The sequence below is a fragment of the Anguilla anguilla genome, chromosome 2 (genome assembly GCF_013347855.1).
Source record: "Anguilla anguilla isolate fAngAng1 chromosome 2, fAngAng1.pri, whole genome shotgun sequence".
NCBI lineage: Eukaryota > Metazoa > Chordata > Actinopteri > Anguilliformes > Anguillidae > Anguilla > Anguilla anguilla.
Genome location: NC_049202.1, coordinates 7,660,729 through 7,682,644, shown reverse-complemented (window position 1 = coordinate 7,682,644; position 21,916 = coordinate 7,660,729). Strand labels below are relative to the sequence as shown.

Below are 21,916 nucleotides of genomic sequence, written 5' to 3'. Positions count from 1 at the left end.
GCAATGTGTTAGAAAATCCCGTCCAATGTTTATTTAACGCAGGTCTACCACAGATTTGCATGTAGGCTGTTTGTAAACTAACTTATGATTGGTGATTGTCTCCAGTCAAAAGTTTAGATCAGTATCAGCTTCCAGTAGTGTGTGTGTGCGTTAGGGCTGTGTGGGTGAGCTGCAGTGCTGCAACAGGGCGTCCCAGGGTGCGTTTATGAGTGTCCAGCGACGACGGAGCTCGCCGCTCTGTCCCGGGCCGGTCCGTTTCCGTGGACTTTGGCGGTCTCCTCTCCCCGGCGACGAGCGGCCGGTTTCGGGCGCCCCGCTCCCTCGGGCCGAGCCCAAACCGGGGCCTGTTTCGCGGCCCCCTCTGCGCTCACGCTAACGGCCTCGAGATGCCAGAGGATTCCTGCGGTCAGGGGTTTCCTCGCTCGCTCTTGGGAGGCCGTCCCTTTCCCAGAATCCTCCTCTCCCCCCCCCCCCCCCCCCCACGACGACAGCTGTAACTGTAACCGTAACCGTGACCGTGCGCTCTCTCCCCAGCTACTGAGGAAGAGGCACATCGGGAACGACATCGTCACCGTCGTTTTCCAGGAGCCCGGGGCCCTCCCCTTCACCCCGAAAAACATCCGCTCCCACTTCCAGCACGTGTTCGTCATCGTCAAAGTCCACAACCCCTGCACCGAGAACGTCTGCTACAGGTAAGCGGGACATTTTTTTCCCACATTTTCTTTTTACTTTTTGCACGCTTGACAAGGGAGATTCAGAATCCGCAGTGAGTAATCGAGTCGGGTGATTCTGTGAGAAAAATCATATCCTGCACAGACAGGGATAAATGGCTTCGATTCAAACCCTCAACTATTCACAAAACTCCACCGGGGTGTTTTGTATTTCTCTGTGAAGCATTAACCCCCACAGATGGTTTTAGAGAATTCGTCTTCTTTTGATGGTTTTTTTTTTTTTTCGCTCCTGTGAATACTTTTGCAGAAAGGGGGTCAGAAAGGACTTTTAAAAGTCTCCATCTGCTAAGGTTTCATCTCATTTTTCGCCGAATCCAGCTTCCCACGGCTGGATGTGCGTTATTCTCCGTCTGCTTCTGTTGTGGTCGAGAGTGACCTTCTCTGCGATGGAAAATAATAATCCTATGCTGAAAAATCCTAGAGCTTTCCTGCCTACGTCTTGTTTACTACATTTACCAGCACTCAACCCCGTGCAGTTTCAGGATATTAATCAGAGACGGATGTGCTGAGTCACCTCTGGAAATGGCTGACCTGCACATTTCTTTGAGTGACCTGCAACAGCCAGACAGAATTACTGTTATTATATTCGTTTGAATGTGAACGACGCAAGCTGCAGTTTTTATTATAGTTTTCGTTTTTCCTGAAGTTTCTCTGGAGAAAAAAAATGACATTGTGTGTTCTCGACATAGGGGCGACATAGCTCAGGAGGTAAGACCGATTGTCTGGCAGTCGGAGAGTTGCCGGTTTAAACCCCGCCCTGGGCATGTTGAAGTGTCCTTGAGCAAGACACCTAACCCCTAACTGCTCTGGCGAATGAGAGGCATCAATTGTAAAGCGCTTTGGATAAAAGCGCTATATAAATGCAGTCCATTTACCATTTACCATTCTCACCCCCCCCCCCCCCCAGCGTGGCAGTGTCCCGGTCGAAGGACGTCCCTCCGTTCGGGCCCCCCATCCCCAAGGGGGTGACGTTCCCCAAGTCGGCGGTGTTCCGGGACTTCCTGCTGGCCAAGGTGATCAACGGCGAGAACGCGGCGCACAAGTCGGAGAAGTTCCGCGCCATGGCGACGCGCACGCGCCAGGAGTACCTCAAGGACCTGGCGGAGAACTTCGTCGGCACGGCGACCGTGGACTCGGCCGTCAAGTTCAGCTTCATCACGCTGGGCGCCAAGCGCAAGGAGCGGGCCAAGCCGCGGCGCGGGGCGCACCTGCAGAGCGCCGGCGCCGTCACCTGGGGCGTGGTCGCCCGCGACTTCGGCCAGTCGGCCGACGTGCAGAGCCTGCTGGCCGTCTCCAACGAGTTCATCGTGCTGATCGAGGAGGAGTCCAAGAACGTCGTCTTCAACTGCTCCTGCCGCGACGTCATCGGCTGGACCTCGGGCCTGGTCAGCATCAAGGTGTTCTACGAGCGCGGCGAGTGCGTGGTCCTCTCCGCCCAGGACAGCTGCGGGGAGGACATCCGCGAGATCGTCCAGCGGCTGGAGGTGCGTTACTGGGGGGGGGGGGTGTGAGTGAGGGCAGGGATGAAATCCCTCAGATATACACATTTCCATGTCCCAGAGCTTTCCCAACCTCCCCCAATTTGGTTAATTATTCATATGCTTTTTTTATTGTGTAGGGGAGGGATTTCCCCACCTAAAATTCCACACAGTGAATGGGGAAGCTCTCATTGGCCCGTTGGGCTGTCAATCATGCAAACAATCATGCTTTTGCTGTGTCGTGCTCAGTCACATATCTGTGGAATAATAATGCGTTGTTGCCGGGGAGCTCTGACACATGGAAATCCCACAGAACTCTTTCATGCGTGATTTGAGGGGGGGTGAGGGGGGGTCTGTTGACACAGCTCTTTTCGGGCACGTGTTGTTTGGCTGGGCTCGTACGCCCGGCTCCCCTCTCCGCTCTCTCTTTGGGTCCGGCGACGCTTCGGGTCAGCGGCAGTTTTATTTATTATTCAGTCGCTGGTTTGTTTTTGAAAAGTGCTTCCTCGGAACATGGCAGCTTCCTCCAGGGAGACGGGGGGGGGGGGGGGGCGCAGGGAAATAAAATCCACGCCAGCCTCCGTTTCGCTCCGAGGAGATTTCGGTCACGCTTGCTCTTTAAGGCGGGATCTGGCGGGTGATTTGTCTCTCCAATAGGGCCGGTAAGGCTCGGTAAGGCCACCCTCCAGCCTACAGAACGGAACCCCCCCCCCCCAGCGCTGCGGGGGATTTCAGTCGGCTTGTCTGGCTGAGATTTAACCTGGGTCTGGCTCACCTGTGAGAGGACTGACTTTGCGCGACGCTCTTTAAATAGCCCCCGCGGGACTGGCTTTTAAAATGGCCGTCACCCGGGTCTCCCGGTAATCACCAAATAACAATTTAAACCAAATAACAAATATAGATTTTTCGGCTTTCTGGCACGACCGCCACCGTTTTTCTTTTTCCCCTGCCGGTCTGTAAAGCAGATTTTTTTTTTTCCTTCGCGAGGGGGAATCTGGGATTTATTTGGCCAAGCCGCTTAGCGCTCTCAGATTCCTCTGATAGGGGTTCAGCAAACGGGCCGCGTTTGGTCTTTTGTCATTTTTTTGGGGGGGGCCTAATTGCAATTTTCAGAGGGATCTCTCGTTGCATGCCCATGTCTATGTTTAGCTTTCCTTGTTACTGTCAAAAAAAAAAGCAGCTGGCTAATACATTCGTACAGCCTTCTCTTTATCTCTTTCTTCTCTTTTTTCGTCTTGGAAAACGGAAAGAGGATTGTCATTAGGGGCCCGGTTCCAACGCTCTGAGGAAGACAATTTGTGGCTTTGTAACAGTTTTTTTTTTTTTTTTTTTTGGATGTTTGACGCCTTGTCAAAAAATGTAGAGAGGCAAAAGGAGGGCTTTGGGATTGTGGCTGCACTGTTGTGACCAATGGGGGGGGGGGGGGGGGGATTATGCAAAAGGGAAATGGAGGGGGGGGGAGAGAGAGAAAAGAGGAACAACGTGACTTTTCTCTTTTGGCACTATTCCGCGGCGGGTTGACCCAGTTCCGCTCGCGTCCTCCAGAGGAGGGCCGGAAGCAGAAGCCCAAACACGCTCTTCCGCCCATTAGACTCCGAAACACCCGACCTGCTCCTCTGAAAGGCGCTTCAGATTTTCTGCGACTTTTTTCTTGTTTATTAATTTTTTTCTGAAAGCGACGCGGGCCTGAAATTTCCCCTCAGAAGAAGGATCTGTCTAATAAGGCCGTTCCTGGCGTTTCTTACCGCTGGGATTTGGCGCATGGAGGGGTGTGGAACCTGGGACCGAGCGCCAGGGTTTTCCCCCCTGACGGATCGGCCCGTCGCCTCTCTCTCTCTCTCTCTCTCCCTCTCTCTCTCTCTCTCTCTCTCTCTCTCTCCTGCCTGTTCTCTGTGTGTCCCCGCCTGGATGAGACTCTTTTTTTTCTTTTTTTTTTTTTGGAAGCTTTTCTCTCGTTCACCTGACTGCTCTCCAGATAGATGTTCGCTGTTATTAGTCTGTGGAGCATAAATGCCAAGCTGCTCTCCCTCTCCGCTCGGTCGAATTTCACAACCGGCTCGCCGTTCTTTATACTCCGCGTACAGAGAGAGAGAGAGAGAGAAAGAAAGAAGGGAGGGAGGGAGAGAAAGATAGAGGAGCGACAGGGAGCGAGAGAAAGTCTGGAGTATGTGTGCATGAGACAGAAAGAGGGAGAGAGAGAGGGACAGGAAGAGAAAGAGGAACACAGGAGTGACAGAGGGAAAGAGGGAGAGAGAGAAAGTCTGGAGTATTTGTGGAGAAGAGAAAGAGAGGAACAGGAAGAGAAAGAGGAATACTGGACTGACATAGGAAAAGAGAGAGGGAGTGAAAAAATGAGTCTATGAGTTAGTTACACCCCCTACCCCCCCCCCCCCCCCCCCCCCCCGGACACTGTCTGTGAGACTAAGCGACCACGCCCACAGCCACGCCCGTCCCACCTCTTCCCCGCAGCGGCGCTTGCGGCAGAGTGTGTTTTTTTAACCCGCCTGTGGTCACCCGCACGGGACGTTCGGAATGCGAATAGAACTGCGATCGCCACGGCAACGCCGCCGCCACTGCCACCCTATTGTGGCTGTTGCTGGCCGTGCTGGCGGGGGTCAGGGCAGCTTAGTTCGGCGCGCCGCTGGGTGATCGGGGTGGGGGGAGCGCGGGGGGGGGGGGGCGGTTGAAATTCGGAAAGCCGAGCTGCTCCATCGGCCTAATAATAGAAATACTAGCCGCTCCAATAAAGCCGGTCTCATTAAATTAAAGGCAGCCCTTGGAGCAAAATCTCCTGTAACCCCCCCGTCCCCCCCACTGGCATGGAGCCTGCTGTAATTTCAGCGTGCTCCGCCAGCCCTGGTGCGTTATGGGATATCGGAATCGAGTGGGTGGAGATCTCCGTCAGGTTTTCATTACCTTGGCCACCACCCGCATCTGTTTCCGTCCCTCAGCACTTCTCATTTAATAGTGCAGTAATAAATCATAATACATTTTAATTATACTAAATAATAATCATTTCCCATACTCTCGGTCTCCGAGGTTCATTTCCTGTTATTAGCAGCAGGTCTCAGTGAGCATTTAGCTTTTTAAACAAAGGATGAATGCAAAATAAATTAAAATGACTGAGACTTATGCTAACCAAACACCACATTGTTTCAGCTTGGTACATCCCTGTCCCCTGATGCCAAGCAATCCCAGATCATTCCCAGAGGTTTCCCTGAGTTTTCCCAGATCATTCCCAGAGTGTTCCCTGAGCATTCTCAAAGATATTCTCCCAGCATTCCCAGATCATTCCTGGAGCTTTCCTGAAACATTCTCAGATCGCACCAAGATAATTCTTGGAGTGTTCCCAGATCATTCCCGGCATACTCCCAGAATGCTACGAGGCCCGTGCCTGCATCTCCTCACTGAGTCACGTGACACCGCTGTACAGGCATCACCGAGGCAACGATATTCTGTCCCCTGCTGGGGATGAGTCTGCTCACTAACACAGCGGGGAACAGGACACCTGTCACCTCGAGCCTGTACCCCTGCCAAATCCTTGTGTGAAGGGCAAATAAACCTGATAAAAACCGCAATTTATTTTAAATTTATAGTTCAGTAGGGACGTGGTTTGTATTCTGTATTTCTAGATTATTTCCAGACTTTCTATCTGAAACACTCCAATATACCATAAATATGTGGACTTTTTTTTAAACTGATAAATTTCACGGTAGTGTATTATGGTAAATTGATAATACATTTTATGGCAGTGTATTTTTAGTACATTAAATTTCCAAATCATGGGGACACCAGTCAGGAAGGTCAGAGCAATATCCGCTAAGTGAATGATGGAATTCTTCTGTTTTAGCGGGAAGAGCGAAAGGCTTGCCGCTCTGTCACTCCCCCCCTGACCCATTGCCCCGCCCCAACCCCCCGAGTCTCCGCCTTCCCCAGGGGGGGGTCCTTGCCCCATTGGGCCGCCAGATCCAGTGCGCACTCCCCACGGGGTATTGGGGGGGGGGTGTCTGGGATGGAGTAATGTGTGAATGTCAGACTCTCAAACCTAGGGTCACAGGGTTGATTCTGTGGGGAGGGCCACTCCAATCGGAGGAGAGAGATGCTCTTTCTGCAGGGCGACTCCTCAGAGACACCCCCCTGCTCCCCCCCAGAGGAGGAGGGTAACAGAACCCTAGGCTAATTATAGACCACCACTGCTGGTCTGCCCTGCCTTTCTCTCTCTCTCTCTCTCCCTAGCCCTCTCTCTCTCTCTCTCTCTCTCTCTCTCTCCCTCTCTCCCTAGCCCTCTCTCTCTCCCCCCTCTGTCAGTCTCTCTCTCTGTCTCCCTTACTTTCTGTGTCGCTCTCTCTCTCTCTATCTCTCTCCCTCTCTCTCTCGCTTGGAGCAGCTGCCAATAATGAGCGCCTAATTGAAAAGCCAGTGTCGCTGCACATCGACACGGATAGAGGTAATCACGGGAGATAACTGGTCATTTTCCAACTCACTGCTCATTCTGTGGTGACTTTATTTTTCCTTCCTGGAAACCCCAACCCCCACCCCCCCCCCCCCCCCCCCCCCCCCCCCCCCCCCCCCCACACACACGTCTATCATCGGGTGTGAAAATTGGAAGACAAGCTTTGGCTGAGAATTCCAGAAAGGAATTTAGTTTTTTTTTTTTTTTTGGCTGGACCACAACAGCGGGGCCAGCCCTACAATCGCGAATGTCTGTGGCTGAATGAGTGACTGAGTGAGTGATGAAGTTACGCCATTGGTCGGCCGGATCACGTGTGTTAGGTCCAGCCATGTACTAGGTTTTAACCTGGTCTTTTTTTACTGAAAAAAGGCATTCCTTCCTACGCTATATTTTCCTATATCAGAGTTTAAATGGCACTGTCCAATCACTGTCTTCCTGTGATTCATGAGCTTTTAAGGTGCTAACCAATCACTGCCTCCCTGTAAAATGGAGTGTTATGGTTCTAGCCAATCACTGCCTTCCTGACATTCAAAGCTTGCATTGCACCAGCCATTCACTGTCTCCGTGTGATTCATGAGCTTTTAAGGTACTAACCAATCAGTGCCTCTCTTTCCTATTCAGTGCTATGGTTTGAACCAATCATTTCTTTCCTGCCATTCAAAGCTTGCATTGCACTAGCCAGTCACGGTCTCCCTGTCATTCGTGAGCTTTTCACGAGATTGGGTTTCTCATTCAGTTCAGGTCGAGAACTGTTAGCACTTACGCTTGCCGTGGTCTAATGTGTGTGAGGTCAGCGGGACAGGTGGCTTTGTAAAGACACTCAACTGGAAGAGAGCTTGGCTGAGTACCTGAGACGGGGTGGCCCTCTCAGGTTCCGAACGAGAGCACAAACCCGTGGCGTTTGTCTTTGTTTTGCTTCTTCTTTTTCTCTGTCGTGTTCCCAAATGCAGCCGGTCAACTCCCTCATATTAAGAACGAGTTAGCGCCATGAATTATGCAACGGGTGCGATTGTGGGTGCCAGGTGTGCATGCCCTTTTGCTTATTTTTAGATGCATTAGCCTGAAACCTTTAGATCACAGCTGCCCTTCAGACCTGGAGATCTACCATCCTGTAGGTTTTCACTTCAACCCTAATTTGACACAGCTGATTCTACTGATTAGCAGCTCTGAGAGATCTCTGGCTGTTGAATCAGGTGTGCTTAGTTAGGATTTGAGTGATAACAGAACAGTAGGTCTCCAGGAACAGGGTTGGGCATCGCTGATCTCTCACTTCCTACCAAATCCCCACGGAGACATTATTAGTCAGGGACATTTTCAATCGGAAATTAATATTAGAGATAAAAATATATAATATCACATGTAATTTTCTGCCTCCCAGAACCTTTTATCTTTTAGTTTGCTTCAGTTCAAAGAGGGGCATGAAAAGTGTCTTGTTTCTGTTGTTTTTTTTTTTGTTTTTGTATTTGTTTTTTTCGCAATGGCACTAAAAATACATCTAGAACACCTGATGTCGGACCAAAAGGTTAGCAGCTGTTATCGGCGGCCTAATCACCGAATCAGCTTGGGGTAAACGAGGAGAGAAATTGTTTTGCCGGAAGAAATTGGAAATTGTTCGCAAAAAAAAAAAAGAAAAGAAAAGTGGTGCGGGTTTGGTGCTCCGCTCCCGCTGTGCATGCTGGGTATTTATATTCATGTGTTTATTGATGTCAAACTGAGCGTTCGCACCCTCCTTGAGTAGCGCGGGACGCACCCTGCGGACCGGACCAGACTGGATCCGGAAAACATTCCATTCCCTAATCAGGTGTCCCATGGAGGGATACAAGCTGACGTAGCCTCACCCAGGGAGGGAGGGCTTTAGTTGGTCTACCTCACTTTCATAACCTTATGGCACTATGAACTGTACAAGTGTGTAGGGTAGAAACGACGTATTAATGAGGCTCTAAGCACTAGAGACACTGATAGAAATTGATTTAGTTCATGGAAGACTGCTTCAGTTGATTTAGGCTGCTGACTTGATTATATATATTTTTTTGGGGGGGTGGGGGGGGGTGAGGGGCAGGGTCAGCCAAGGTCAGTGCAATCCCTATTGTCACATGCTTTTAGGGTCCCTGTCCCATGAGGTTTCTGTGTTTATTAGATTTTTTAAATAGGATTTCTGTGAAAATTCCACCTCTGATGCAATCCATTAGTTTTTGAAATAATCCCTTTTTGTGGGATACTTCTTTTTGGCCAAACCCCCCCCCCCCCCCCGCACACACACATGCACGCATTGCACCGCTCATTTATATTTTCAATAGCTATATTTTTTAAATCATATACATAAAGATGTGCTCATGCATCATGTTCTCGTAATGACCTTTCATGCCTCTTAAAGGTGAACCGACTGTCTGAATCACTTGCATGATGTATGTCAGTTATTACAAATTCTTTTGTCATTTTACGCTAGTATTTGTCTTTACAATGACAAAATCCAGCAATAAGCACACACACACACACACACACACACACACACACACTCCATTTTAGAGTCCATAGCAATGGCAGTGACCTACTCAGCCCTTGGCTCTAGGTTTGTAATTCGCAATCCTCCTCATTGCCGATTTTGGCACAAAATGGTGGATAATAGGTAGCCTTTTTCAGCGCAGTTTCCTCACACATACACTGTGTTGGGTGGGGCTTCTGCGCACTTTCCCTTCTCGCCTTCAGCTTCCCGTGGCTTGATCGGTTCCTCTGATCTCACGGACGGTCGCGCTGGGAAATTGCGCGGTCCCAAGTGTCGATTCAAGGATGAAGAGCGAGGTCACACAGGGTCAACCCTTTCCCCAGGTGCCACCCGACCAGGAAGCACTCATCCCATTGGTTGGAAAAACGCGTTGGATCGTCAGTGAAAAAACCAGGCCGGCTCTTTTCAGCTTGCTGCAGTTAACGCTCTCTTACGTGCTGCAGAGAGACTAATTCCCCCCACAGATTCAGCCCCCAGGCCTATTAATCACGTCGGCTGCATTCCCGCTTTCCTTGTTATTTTATGGCGCTAATAAATATTTTCATGGTTTATCGGTGAGGAAATCGTCGTTTCTCTGGATTTTTGGCGAAGGCGCTAACGGGCTAGCGCGTAGATGCCCGGGCGGTTGGGGGTGTGGCGATTTTCGCCGCGTGGCGGTGTGACCCCGCCGCGTTCCTAATGGTTTGGACGGCGGCTTTGCTCCACAGTTTTCTGGCTGGCGTCGGGACAGAAATTTGGCTCCCGTGGACAAGTGACCCCCCTTTATAGAAATGTAACCCCCACTGATTAAATGTGAGCCTTTATTCAGTTTCACAACCGACAATGGCTTGTACTGTATGCTATGAAAAATTGACCACCGTACCAAAAGCCTAAATTACAGTACATGGGGCATTTTTCTGTGCTCTGGAAAATTGACCCCAATCCCAGAAACCTAGATTACAATACGCGGGTCATTTTTCTGTAAGGGGGGGGGGGGCAATTTTCTATATTATATATATGTCCCGGGGGGGGGTTGTTTTTCTATGTAGAAAAGTGACCCTTGGGTCAATTTTCCATGGGGTCAGATTTCTATATGACATGGTCAATATTCGCATCCAAGAGCCATTTGGCCTACAGAGCATTAATCTATTGTGTTTGCGGAAGCTTTTTCCTGTAACTGGGGGGGGGGGGGGGGCAGGGCAGTGGGGTGGAGGGAAAAAATGTCAGGTCAATTTTTGTGTTTTGGCCCATTACGGGAAAATGGTTTAGCGAGGATGAGATCATTACCCAGCCATTCAGATCCTCACCCTCATTGGCCGATGTCACGGGTCACCGGACCTGTGTCATTACAGACGACCCCCTTTTTGTTATCCGCCCCAAATGACCGTCGGGGAACCAGGAAAACCTCGCTTCTCTCAAATGAGATGTCATAGTCCTGATGAAATGACCTCACGAGGGAAAATAAAATATAAAGCAATTTGGCGGTGTCAGATTCCTGGAAGGTTTTGAGCGGTTGGGTTGGGTCGCCGCCTACTTTGAGTAAGCTGGCCGGTGATTGGCTTGCTAGGCGAGTGTGTAGCCTAGCCCTTAGCCACGAGTTCTGTCAAGCTGGGAACCTGCAGAGATTTGTAAGTCTCCTATTGAATTACTCAGAGTCAATGAGCCAGGATTCATTACTGCTGCCCCACTTGCTCCATTTGCTCTGGATAAGTAATAAGTCGGCTGGTATGACTCTACTGTGGTCGGTAACTGTAGCCGTACATTTCCAATTACATTGATTGCTATTTAGCCCATTGTAATGCATATGGTGTAACAGATAATGATTGATAAGATATTGGTTGCAGGTGTTCTCATTTATTGTAAAATGACAAAGCGTACGTATGTGTGTGTGTGCGTGCCTGTGTTTGTGTGCAATAGCCTGTGTGTTTGGTAACGGAAACATGGTGTGTGTGGCTGTGTCCGTGTGCAATAGCCTGTGTGTTTGGTAACAGAAACGTGGTGCGTGTGCCTGTGTCTGTGTGCAATAGCCTGTGTGTGTTTGGTAACAGAAACGTGGTGTGTGTGCCTGTGTCCGTGTGTAATAGCCTGTGTGTTTGGTAACAGAAACGTGGTGTGTGTGCCTGTGTCCGTGTGCAATAACCTGTGTGCGTTTGGTAACAGCAATAAGCACAAAGCATTGACCGTGGTTCAGAGAGCTTCCCTCGATGCTGTCTGACTGCGCTGAAGCATCTTGACCCCGTGCCGCTGAGCGTCTCTTTAAAGTTCACGCGCACACCGGTGCTCAGACGGCCGTTTCCTTCCACATGAAGGGCGCTTTTGAGGTCCGATTTCCCCCCGGTTTGTGTGCGGAGGAGGCCCGAGGATGTGCGCTCCAACGCAGGGTCAGCTGTGTTCAGCACTGTGCGCCTTTGTCAAGCTGAAGCACACAGCTGTGGTCCCGGGCCAGAAAAGGCCTCTGGGTGATGGAGCTCTCTAAGCATTTCCGGTTTTTTGTACATTTTTTTACTTCTTCATTTGGATTTTTTAACTGAAACATTTCCTCTGCTCTGGCTCTGAGCCCCACTGTCTCTGGGGGGTCATTTTCACCTCTGACTGTAAAGGCAGGAGATTAACGAGCCGGTGAGAGAATCTCTCCCCGGCTCCTGGAGAACAGAAAGACTGGCTCTGTGGAGGTGGCGGCTGTGCAGCTATGTCTGTCTGTTTCTCTTTCTCGCTCTGTCTCTTTCTTTCTTTTTCTTTCCCTCCCCCTCCCTCTCTTTCCCTCCCTCACTCTCTCTCCCTCTCTCTATCCATCTCTCTCCCTCCCTCACTCCCTCTCTCCCTGTCTCTCTCGCCCTCTTTCTCTCTCTCTCTCTCTTTCTCTCTCACTCTCTCTCTCTCTCTCTGTCCTTTACACGGAGGGCATAACCACAGATAGGCACAGTATTGCCAGAACACCAATTAGCATAAATCATCAATCAACATCAACTACAAAATGCTATAATATCAATATTAACCCCCCCCCCCTCCTCCCTCCTCCCCCCTCCCTCCCCCCCCCTCCAGATGGTGAGCAGGGGCTGCGAGACCTCGGAAATGACCCTGCGGAGAAACGGCCTGGGGCAGCTGGGCTTCCACGTCAACTTCGAGGGCATCGTGGCGGACGTGGAGCCGTACGGCTTCGCCTGGAAGGCGGGGCTTCGGCAGGGCAGCCGGCTGGTGGAGATCTGCAAGGTCGCCGTGGCGACGCTGACGCACGAGCAGATGATCGACCTGCTCCGCACCTCGGTGACCGTCAAGGTGGTCATCATCCAGCCGCACGAGGACGGCACGCCCCGGAGGTGGGTGTGGCTCCGACCTTTGACCTTTTCACTGTCCCCCCCACCACCGGTTTCCCCTGTTCTCTCCTCCCTCCTTCCCTCCTTTCCTCCTCCCTTCCTCCCTCCATTCCTCACTTCTCTTCACTTCACCCCTCACCATGACACACGTACCAACTGCCACCCCCACACCCCAGCCTCACCCTGTCATTCCCCTAACCCGACCGAACAAACTGCAACCAAGCAAAGCTTAGCGTGGTCCAGCTTTCTGCAGCTAAAGGACAATCGGTGTGTGGTTTGAGTCCTCTCACATAGTTTCTTCTTCCCTCTGGACTTGTGTTTTCCAAGCTAGCACGAGTAACCCTGCTTATTTATCCGCGTGAGACGGGCTCCTCGTCCGTGAAGACAAAGCACTGCCAGGACCTGAGCGCTGGTTCATAGCCAGGCTGCTGGGATACGCCCCTACCAGCGTCAATCAGACTCTGACTGGCAGCTTGGCCGCTAGCCCCGCTGCGGGGATTGTGTGTATTGGGGACAATGAACGGAAGGGGTTCGAATGTTTTAGCGAAGGCTCGAGAGAGCGGACTTGGCGGCGCGCTAGGATTCTTTCATCGCGTCGCGCGATCGCTGATCCTCTCCTGTCAGACTTCGTCGAGGCGCAAGCGTGTTCAGGCAAACGGAAGAGAGGTGCTAAAATGCTAAAAATCGTGCCCTGGTTTTTTTTTTTTTTTCCCACGTCGCCCTGAAAGTCAATGTGGAGCCCTGGGTCAAACGGTTAGCATAACGTTGCGTTTCGACCCTGAGGTGTACGGTTACTTTGGCAACCGTATTTAAAAACACCAGCTTTCAGCGGGTCGGCTAAGTCATGCAAATCAGGAGCAGATGGTGCACGTGCACGTGCGTGTGTATGTGAGCGTGTGTATATGGGTGTACGTGTGTGGGTATATATGCGTATACGTGTGTTTGTGTTCACACATATGTGTGTTTGTTTGTCTTTGCTGACCTATTTGGGTTGTTAGCTGTTGAATGTGTGAACAGGATGAACCGGATTTTCTTATTCTTTCATTTCTACCTGTCAATTAACTGACACCACCCTGTTCTCTTCATGTGTGCTTCTCATTGTGTCTGGGCAACACTGCTGTCCATCTCCACTCACGAAAACAAATGGTGCGCCTCAACATCTAATCCTTAATCATAGGATAATGCCCACATGAAACACCCCTTATGGCAGGTTTCAGCTTAACAATTTCAAGATTAAATGGTAAATGGACTGCATTTATATATGGTAAATGTGTGCCGTTTAATACACGATTGTGTGTGTGTGTGTGTGTGTGTACATGTTTTTGTGTGTGTGTGTGCGTGTGTGTGTGTGAGTGTGTGTGAGTGTGTGTGTTTATACATGTATTTGTGTGTGTGTGTGCGTGCATGCATACGTGTGTGTGTGTGGTGCATATGCATGTAGTTTGTGTGTGTGTATGTGTGCGTGCATGCGAGTGTATGCACGTATATGCATGCGTATATGTACCGTACAGTGCGTTGGGTATAGATTGCATAGATCCCCTCCCACGGAGTAGCCACACCCCCCTCTTCCTTTCCCGCCTTCGCGTGTCACGTTTGCGCGTCCCGTTCGCACGTGTCACGTCCGTTTGTCTTCAGTCACGCCGCACACACAGGGAGACGTTTTGCATAGATTTGCGCTTGAACTCGTGACCCCCTCTCTGCGCTCATTTGCAAGTGAGATGCCAGCACAGTGCCCGTGGGGGTGGGGGGGGGATGTCACAAATGCATCACAGCACCCTCTCGATGAAGAGGGGCAGGTTTGCTCATTTTAGCGAGGGGGAGTGGGGGTATGGGGAGGGGGGGGGAGACAACAGAAAGCGCAAGGCTGCATGCTAACGGCTCGTGTCTGTAAGACAGACCCGGGGCCCTCCTGCCTGTCTTAAAGGCTCCCAGCCACGGCCAGTCAGCGCTCCCCGCTAACGATAACGAGACAGGCCGCGTGATTAACGACGAGACGCTTCCCGTGCTGCCCCCCCCCCCCTCCCCACACAGACGGCGAGCGGCGGGTTTCCGATTTGCATCCGGCTCCCGGCTCGCGGAAATTAAGACGGGAGCGTTTGAGCTCCCCCCGGAGCGGCCATCGCTCGGATACCGTCGCCAGCGTAACGGAGAGAGGCTGCGATGAGTCAGGGAGGGAGATTTCTTTTAAAAAATGTATTTTGATTTTTATTTATTAATTTTTTATTAGACTTCTTTCTTCGTAAATTGCCTGCAGCTGAATCTGCGACTTATTTTTTTATTTTATTGCATGATTTTTTTTTTGCTGTCTTTCATGCGCGCTCTAATGTGAAATTTAACCCAGCCGCTCGTTTTCAGCTCACGGTTTTGGCCCGCCTGCTGTACATTTTGATGGATTTTTTTTTTGGGGGGTGCGGGGGGAATAAAGCCTCGTTCTTTCCACAGTGTTTTTTTTTTCCCCGACCACACACTTCGTTTCAGAACGGTCCGGGCAGATTTAAACCGACGGGTCTTCAGGCGCGTGCCACGACTCGTTGCAAACCAGCGACGGATCCCTGCCCGCTTTGGAATCGGCCCGTTTACTTCCTCACGCGGTACGAGGAAGTTTTACGTCCGATTGGAAGTGACTTTGGCACAATTATGGATCGGGGTTTACCGAAATGGGCTTGCATATGGCGATCAGCCGGAGATTTATGTCTCTTCTTCTTCACATCTGCATGCGCTGTGCTTGTAGAGGTGGGGGGGGGGGGGGGGGTATTGAAACTTACCCCAAATCCCAACCTGCCCCCTGTCCCCCACCCTCCCCCTAGTGCCTCCCCCCAGTCCCAGCCCTGGAAAGTACGACAAACTGAACGATGGACCCGCAAGAAACTCGGTGTAGAACTGCGTTAGGAGTCTTCTTACCGCACTGGCCATGACAGTGATACAGTCATAAATACGCGTTGACAGGCGGTGCCAGGGAAAGAAAGCATTCTGAGAAATGCTACTAAACACACCCTGCTCATTCTCTGTGAAGCGTGCAGAACAATCAAGTAACCACTTTTTTGGGGGGGGGGGGGGGGGGGGGGGATGGTTTATGGGGCAACACTGAGAAGCTGAGCAGGTGTCTCTGTTTACCAAAAAACAAATATACCCTGAATAAAAAAACCTCAAGGATGCGGGCGTACGGAGTTAAATTACACAAGCGGCATTATAGACTGAGAGGCAGCGGACTATAAATCTTTTTATTTTTCTCTTTTTGTTGTACCTCCGATACGAATGACAGTTCTTGGACATCTTCCAGATTTTGTTTCAGTTTTGTTTTGCTGTAAGAGAGGAGATTAGTCAAGGCATTCAGTCTGAGCGTTGCATGGATTTGTCCAATTGCAGGAGGGATTTCAGAAAAAACATTCATGTTCTTGCACAGTATTATTTGTTCTTTTCAGCATCTGCCAAACTCACAATACAAGGATCAATGAAATAATAAAAGAATAAATCTATTGGTGCTTAAATCCATTTTTTGTTTGCTTGTATCAAATAGTATTATTGCGCATAATGAAGTCTTGAAATCTCTCAGATAAACATTCACACAATTACAAATAGACCCACAATTCATTTTTCTCCATCGGTGTATAATTATTATTCTTTTTTTGTGTGTGTGATATTGAGTGAACTTCCTGGGTCTATAATAACATTGCTAGTCATGATATGGAGGCATTAGATTGCTAAATGTTTTATGCTGTGTTAGAGAGTAAATCACTATGAGCCTAATGTTAGCGTACGTTATAGACCCCTAAACCCACTTTCTGCTGTAGAGGCCACCTCTCCTAGCATCACTGTCCTCAACGTGACTCTCTGTTCTGTCGGAATGAATATCAGACACGGTCCCTCGTCCGGTTACCCTCCACCCACCCGTTCCACGCTCTTCCCGTGGGGGGGGGGGGGAGAGAGAATTTGGCGGGAGGTGCGGAGCGTGTCTCCAAGGTGATTCGGGAGTCTCTTCCTGCACCTCACCTGAGGTAATTACGGGCCCGGGCCTCGGGCTGTGCATTATGGGAAATTGATGCGTCGCCACCCCCTCCCCCCCACCCCCCACACGGGGACCCCCCCAGGCAAACGAAAGACCAAAGGCCAGACCTCACGACCCCGGCTGTCAGATGGCTTTATTGATGGCTATCGACAGGTCATTTACGAGCAGCCCCTCCCCCACGTTTAGCGGCTTTGCGGCTTCGCGGCTTCTGGGAAGGACAATGGGAAACGGGACAGTGTAATGGTTAGGGAACCCGAACTCGTTTAGCTGTGCTAAACCTGGCACCCAGCTGTGCTGAATTCCTAAAACGTAAAACGTGAGGGGTGCCCATGTAGTATAATGGGCTGCATGGTTTAATTCCAGCTGGGGCACTGCCGTTGTAACCCTTGAGCAAATGTGCTTGAGCTGAATTGCTTCAGTATATATCCAGCTGTATAAATGGATGCTATATAAAAAGATGCCAATGTTGTATAAGTTGCGCAAGTCTTAAGAACATCTTGTTAAATTCCTAAAATGTAAACGCACCCATTGCTGCCTCCTCGTTGCGACCTCCCCGGCCACCTCCACACTGCCACTAGGAGGCGCTGCCCTGTCTGTCATGGCCCAGCAGTTGGCCAATATCGACTCCAATCTCCAACAGTGTAAATAATTTCCGTAATAGCCGAGCGCTCGCGATTGTTTATGGCAAAGAAACCCGCTACTGCACTTAGAGCTCATTAGCTCCATGACCACGGCCAACGCGTTTGGCGAATCCATTAAATGCGTACACCCCTGTTCACCCAGAGGCCTCAAACCCACATACATTATATCTGATTACAGATGTACGGACGGAGGAAGCGATACCGTTGAAGGGCCGATCGCGGTGCTGCCCACTGTTTGAGGCCAAGTGGTGTGACGGCGCAAATGAGCCTCTGACCCGTTCGTATTTTCCATCAGCGCTCCGTATGGATCCAAAGCTTTTAACTGTAAAAAAACAAAAATGGCTGCTTTCGGTGCAATGGGAGCATCGCTACAGGCCTCTGACGTTCCGGGATGTTTTTGGCTAGAGAGCCGTTGACGTTGTCGTTGACCGGTGCCGTCAATCACGTTGTGCCGTTAATTCACACACACACACACACACACACACACACACACATTGTTTAACGGCCAGGTTAGCAACCGTGTTATACACATTTGACTATCGAACTGATTTCATATTTAACGCACGGCCCTCACTTTGGGGACAGTGGGTGCCGCGTTCTGACACCCTGAACTTTAACGGTACACCACACTGTCACTAGGTGTCTGGCAGTACCTGTTATTTCTCTTACTTCCTTGGTTTGCTTTTTTTTGTACAGTACCTGCTTCTCCCCTCTCTCACTTTTAGTATTAAGCAGTCTTGCGTGCTGCAGCTGATATAAAAATAAGTCTTGTCATAATTGATTTTCCGGCAGAGATGTTCCTCCATCGCGACTCTCTGATCACTGATAAGAGCGGTGCAGGATGCAGCCTGTGCTATTCTGGTAAAAGACGCTCCTACGTGAGCAGCCCTTCAGAATTATTGGGCTCCAGGGCTGTCGAAATGTGGCCTCATCTTGCCCCTGTAGCTCTTCAAGAGCACCAAAAAACAGTGATTTTTTAGGGCCTGATTTACTAAGATCTTTAGCCTGTGCAAAACCTTTTAGCACATGTGAAACCAATAACACAACCAGTGATTGGTGCAAAACAAATACCATGACCAGTCATTGGTCATATTATTGTTTTTGCACATGGTAAAGTAAAGTCTTAGTAAATAAGGCCCTTAGTCTTCAGTCGGTTTTTTACTTCAATCTCCTTTTAACCTTGTATATCAATTTGGAGCTTGAACAAAGGAAATTTGGAAAGCAAAGAGCCAGAAATCTTGAAAATGAAACCAATAGTGTGAAGGACTCTACCAGGCGCTTTGTAAAGACGGCAGAGCAGGAACGTGAAAATGGAAACAGGAGGGGAGAGAGAAAGAGAGGGAGAGGGAGAAACCACAGCCTTTTCTGGCTGCAGCTCCGTGTAATGTAGCCTACAGAGTATCCGTGGATACAAAGCTGTTCTTTTATTGTGTTTTGTGGAAAATGGAGGTGTTTTTGGGGGGGGTTTGTATGAAACCAGATTTGAGGGTTGAGGGAGTGGAACAGCCAGGCTTTTCCTAACACCTCTCCAAACACCTCCGCCTCGAGTAATGTAGTGTGAAATGGCATCAGACCCACTGTATGATCCCCCCCCCACACCCCCATCCCCTCCCCTCCCCTCCCCCAAACGGCCCCCGCTCACTCCCCGATCATTCCGCCAGCCCCCGGTGCAGCGGCGACGGGGAACTGGGCCGGGTGAATGGAAACCGTGGCGATGGAGAGTCAGGGATCCATGGCGACCCATCGAGTGCTGTTTTAGCAGAGATTTGTGCCTGTCCGTAGCGCATGGCGGGGGGGGGGGGGGGGGGGGGGGGGGGCATTTGGCAGTCATACGCTATCGCTTTCTGTCAGGCGAGCGGTTTTTGATTAAGGGCCGGTGCGGCGGGAACCGCGGGAGGTTCCGGAAGGCAGCGTGTAGGGTTCCAACGTCTCTACCGTTCGAAAGCTTGCTCTCCCATCTCTCTCTCTCTCTCTCTCTCTCTCTCTCTCTCTCTCTCTCTCTCTCTCTCTCTCTCTCTCTCTCTCTCTCTCTCTCTCTCTCTCTCTCTCTCTCTCTCTCTCTCTCTCTCCTTCTCTCTCTCTCTCTCTCACACGCACACACATCCTCTCTTCTGCTTTCCAATGTTCATGTATGTATGTGTGTGTGTGGGGAGTGGGGGGGGGGGGTGCATTTGTATACGTACGTACAGGCAAACTGCTGGTTTGGCAGTAACCAGAGGGCAAACAAATGGCAGACACACACACACACATACACACACTCACGCATACACACACAAACTTGCACACACACACCAGCTGACGGAAATATAAGCGCATCCTGTATGATGGAGGATTTTTATATTCATATATATATTTTAGGTTGTCAGTCGCCCTGGGCTTTTTAATGCTAATGAAAGCATTTCTGCAGCTCGAATACAGAAGAAGCACCAGCACACCCTCACCCCCCCCCCCCCCACCTCTACTTTCAGCTTTCTGCTGGGGCATCTTTGCCACCCAACCCATCCATCCGTCCCCATGGATCAGTGTGTACACTCATTTTCTTAGTGCCTACTCTCAAATCAACCCTCCCCCTTCCCGCCCACACAAAAGAAAATATATATTTACATTACCATCATTGCCCCCCCAAAACCCCCAATCTCCCCTCTCCCCAAATCATGCCAACCATCCATATCGCCATGCCGACCACCCATATCACCATGCCGACCACCCGTATCACCATGCCGACCACCCATATCACCATGCCGACCCCCCATATCACCATGTCGACCACCCGTATCGCCGTGCCGACCTGCCCCTGGTGTGTGTGTCCCGGCTGTGCAGGGGCTGCTCGGAGCTGTACCGCATCCCCATGGTGGAGTACAAGCTGGACAGCGAGGGCACGCCCTGCGAGTACAAGACGCCCTTCAGGAGGAACACCACCTGGCACCGCGTGCCCCCCCCGGGCCAGCCGCTGGCCCGCGGCTCCCCCACCCAGGGCCCCGACCGCCCGCCCTGCCAGCAGCTCCTGCAGCAGGGACAGGGCCCGCCCATCCCCCGAAGCACCTCCTTCGACAGGAAGCTGCAGGACGGGCCCAGGTACGGGAACCCCTCCCCTCCTCTCTCCTCCCTCCTCCCATCCCCTTCTCTCCTCTCCTCTCCTGTCATCCACTCCTCTCCTCCCCTCCACTCCTCTACTGTCCTCCCACCGCCTCCTATCTTCCCATCCTCTCTTCCCAACATCTCCTCTTCTTTCACTCCCCTCTCTCTGGAATCTACTCTCCTTAATCCATCTCTGCCTCTCCATCTTTTCAACTCTACTCTCCTCCCCTCTACTCTTATCCTCCCATTCTTCTCTCTCATCTACTCTCCTCAATCCTTCATTTGCTCTCATCATTCCTCTTTCATCTCCCCCCCCTCCCCCCGCCCCCCCAGTCAGGTGTGTCTGTGCCTCAGCTTCTAATGGGTGTCTCCTGGTGTATATAAGGAAATTATAACTGAGAATATGAGAGTGAGGAATATGATCTTATGAGGAGGGCTGGAGGGGGTCAGTAACAGCAGGCTGGCATAGCGTCCATGTGCCATGTGTTTATCTTTCCAGAGGGCCTGTGAGGTAATGCTGAAGAGACCGTAATGAGCATGTGCAGATGGGAGGGTGGGGGGGGCTGTGGGTCACGGTCGGTGGGTGCTGGGGGGGGGGGGGGTGGTGGGGTGATGGTTTGGGGTTGGGGGTTGGGTGTTAGCAGAGGACAGGAAACAGTGCTGTTTGGGCAAATGAATTATTGAGCTCCTCGCTGTCAGGTTTCTAAACACAGCCTAGAGGGGTGCCCCGAATACCCCCCCCCCCCCCTTATCGCGAACCCCCCCTCCCCTTCCCCACTCTCCAGTGACATCACATTACCTGTCAGCTGTTCAGGGTGTTAGATTGACAGGTACTATTCACACCGGAGAAGCCAAGGGGAATCTTTTCTCATTTAGTTCTTTTTTCCAGGTAGAGTTCTGTCAGTAGAACAGATGGGGGAAAAGTCGAAGGTAAATTTTTGCACAGATATCAGGAAATATGTTTCCTTACACAGAGAGCTGTCAGTGTGCTGAGCAGCTTGTCTGGGCGTGTTGGTGAAAATTACATTTAATAAAATGAAATAATTTTTTTTTTTAATGTGGGGTAACAATAGAGTTTTTGTTCACCTGGTAGTGAGCTCCCATTTTGAGTGATTTCCTACCTCAGAAACACATCTATTTTCAGCCTCTGTTTCACCAGGAACCCTACAGTAACCCCCCTCACCTGGAAAATAAAAAACGGTTTTGGTGTAAATTTGTGTAAACACTTCCTCCCGGGAGTAAGAATAGCTCCGTCTTAACCTCGTACGAGTCGTTTGAGCTCGCCGCCGTGCTTTCTGGGTAGAGCCCGGATGTTGCATCGTGCGGACCGTGGCCCAATGCCCTCAACCGCTCACAAACGCAGCTGCGCCGGGCTGCCAAGACTTTGCCTGGTGAGCATTAGAATATAATTACGTATAATTACCAATGGGTAATCACACGCCCATGCCGTTCAGCCCATCCCGGCTCTTCCCGTTTACCTGCTGGAGCCGGGGGCGAGCAGACTCATTTCGGGAGGGCATGTGTATGCTTTGCTTCCACCGATTACCCCTGGCTCAATTAGGTAATTAGCTCGTTAGACCGGTAGGCCGGTTCGCTCGTAGATTGGGGACCGTGGAAAAACATTATTTTGCTGCGGGTTCGATTCCCAGCCGGCTTGCTGTGTTTGTACCCCTGGGCGGAAAAAAAAAAAATATCAAGCTGAATAAACGGACTGTGTTGAAGGAAAAAAAAAT

General features: G+C 50.7%; 1 protein-coding gene across 4 annotated transcripts in view; it reads left to right on the top strand.

The window, feature by feature from the left end:
- LOC118221215 (signal-induced proliferation-associated 1-like protein 2) overlaps positions 1–21,916 on the top strand; it is a 110,413-nt gene that overhangs the window by 53,767 nt on the left and 34,730 nt on the right. For all 4 annotated transcript variants that reach the window (XM_035406067.1, XM_035406066.1, XM_035406069.1 and 1 more), the window contains exons 7-10: positions 535–692; positions 1,639–2,215; positions 12,187–12,461; positions 19,926–20,180. In XM_035406067.1, coding sequence (XP_035261958.1) covers positions 535–692; positions 1,639–2,215; positions 12,187–12,461; positions 19,926–20,180 — 1,265 coding nt within the window. The remainder of the gene's footprint in view (positions 1–534; positions 693–1,638; positions 2,216–12,186; positions 12,462–19,925; positions 20,181–21,916) is intronic.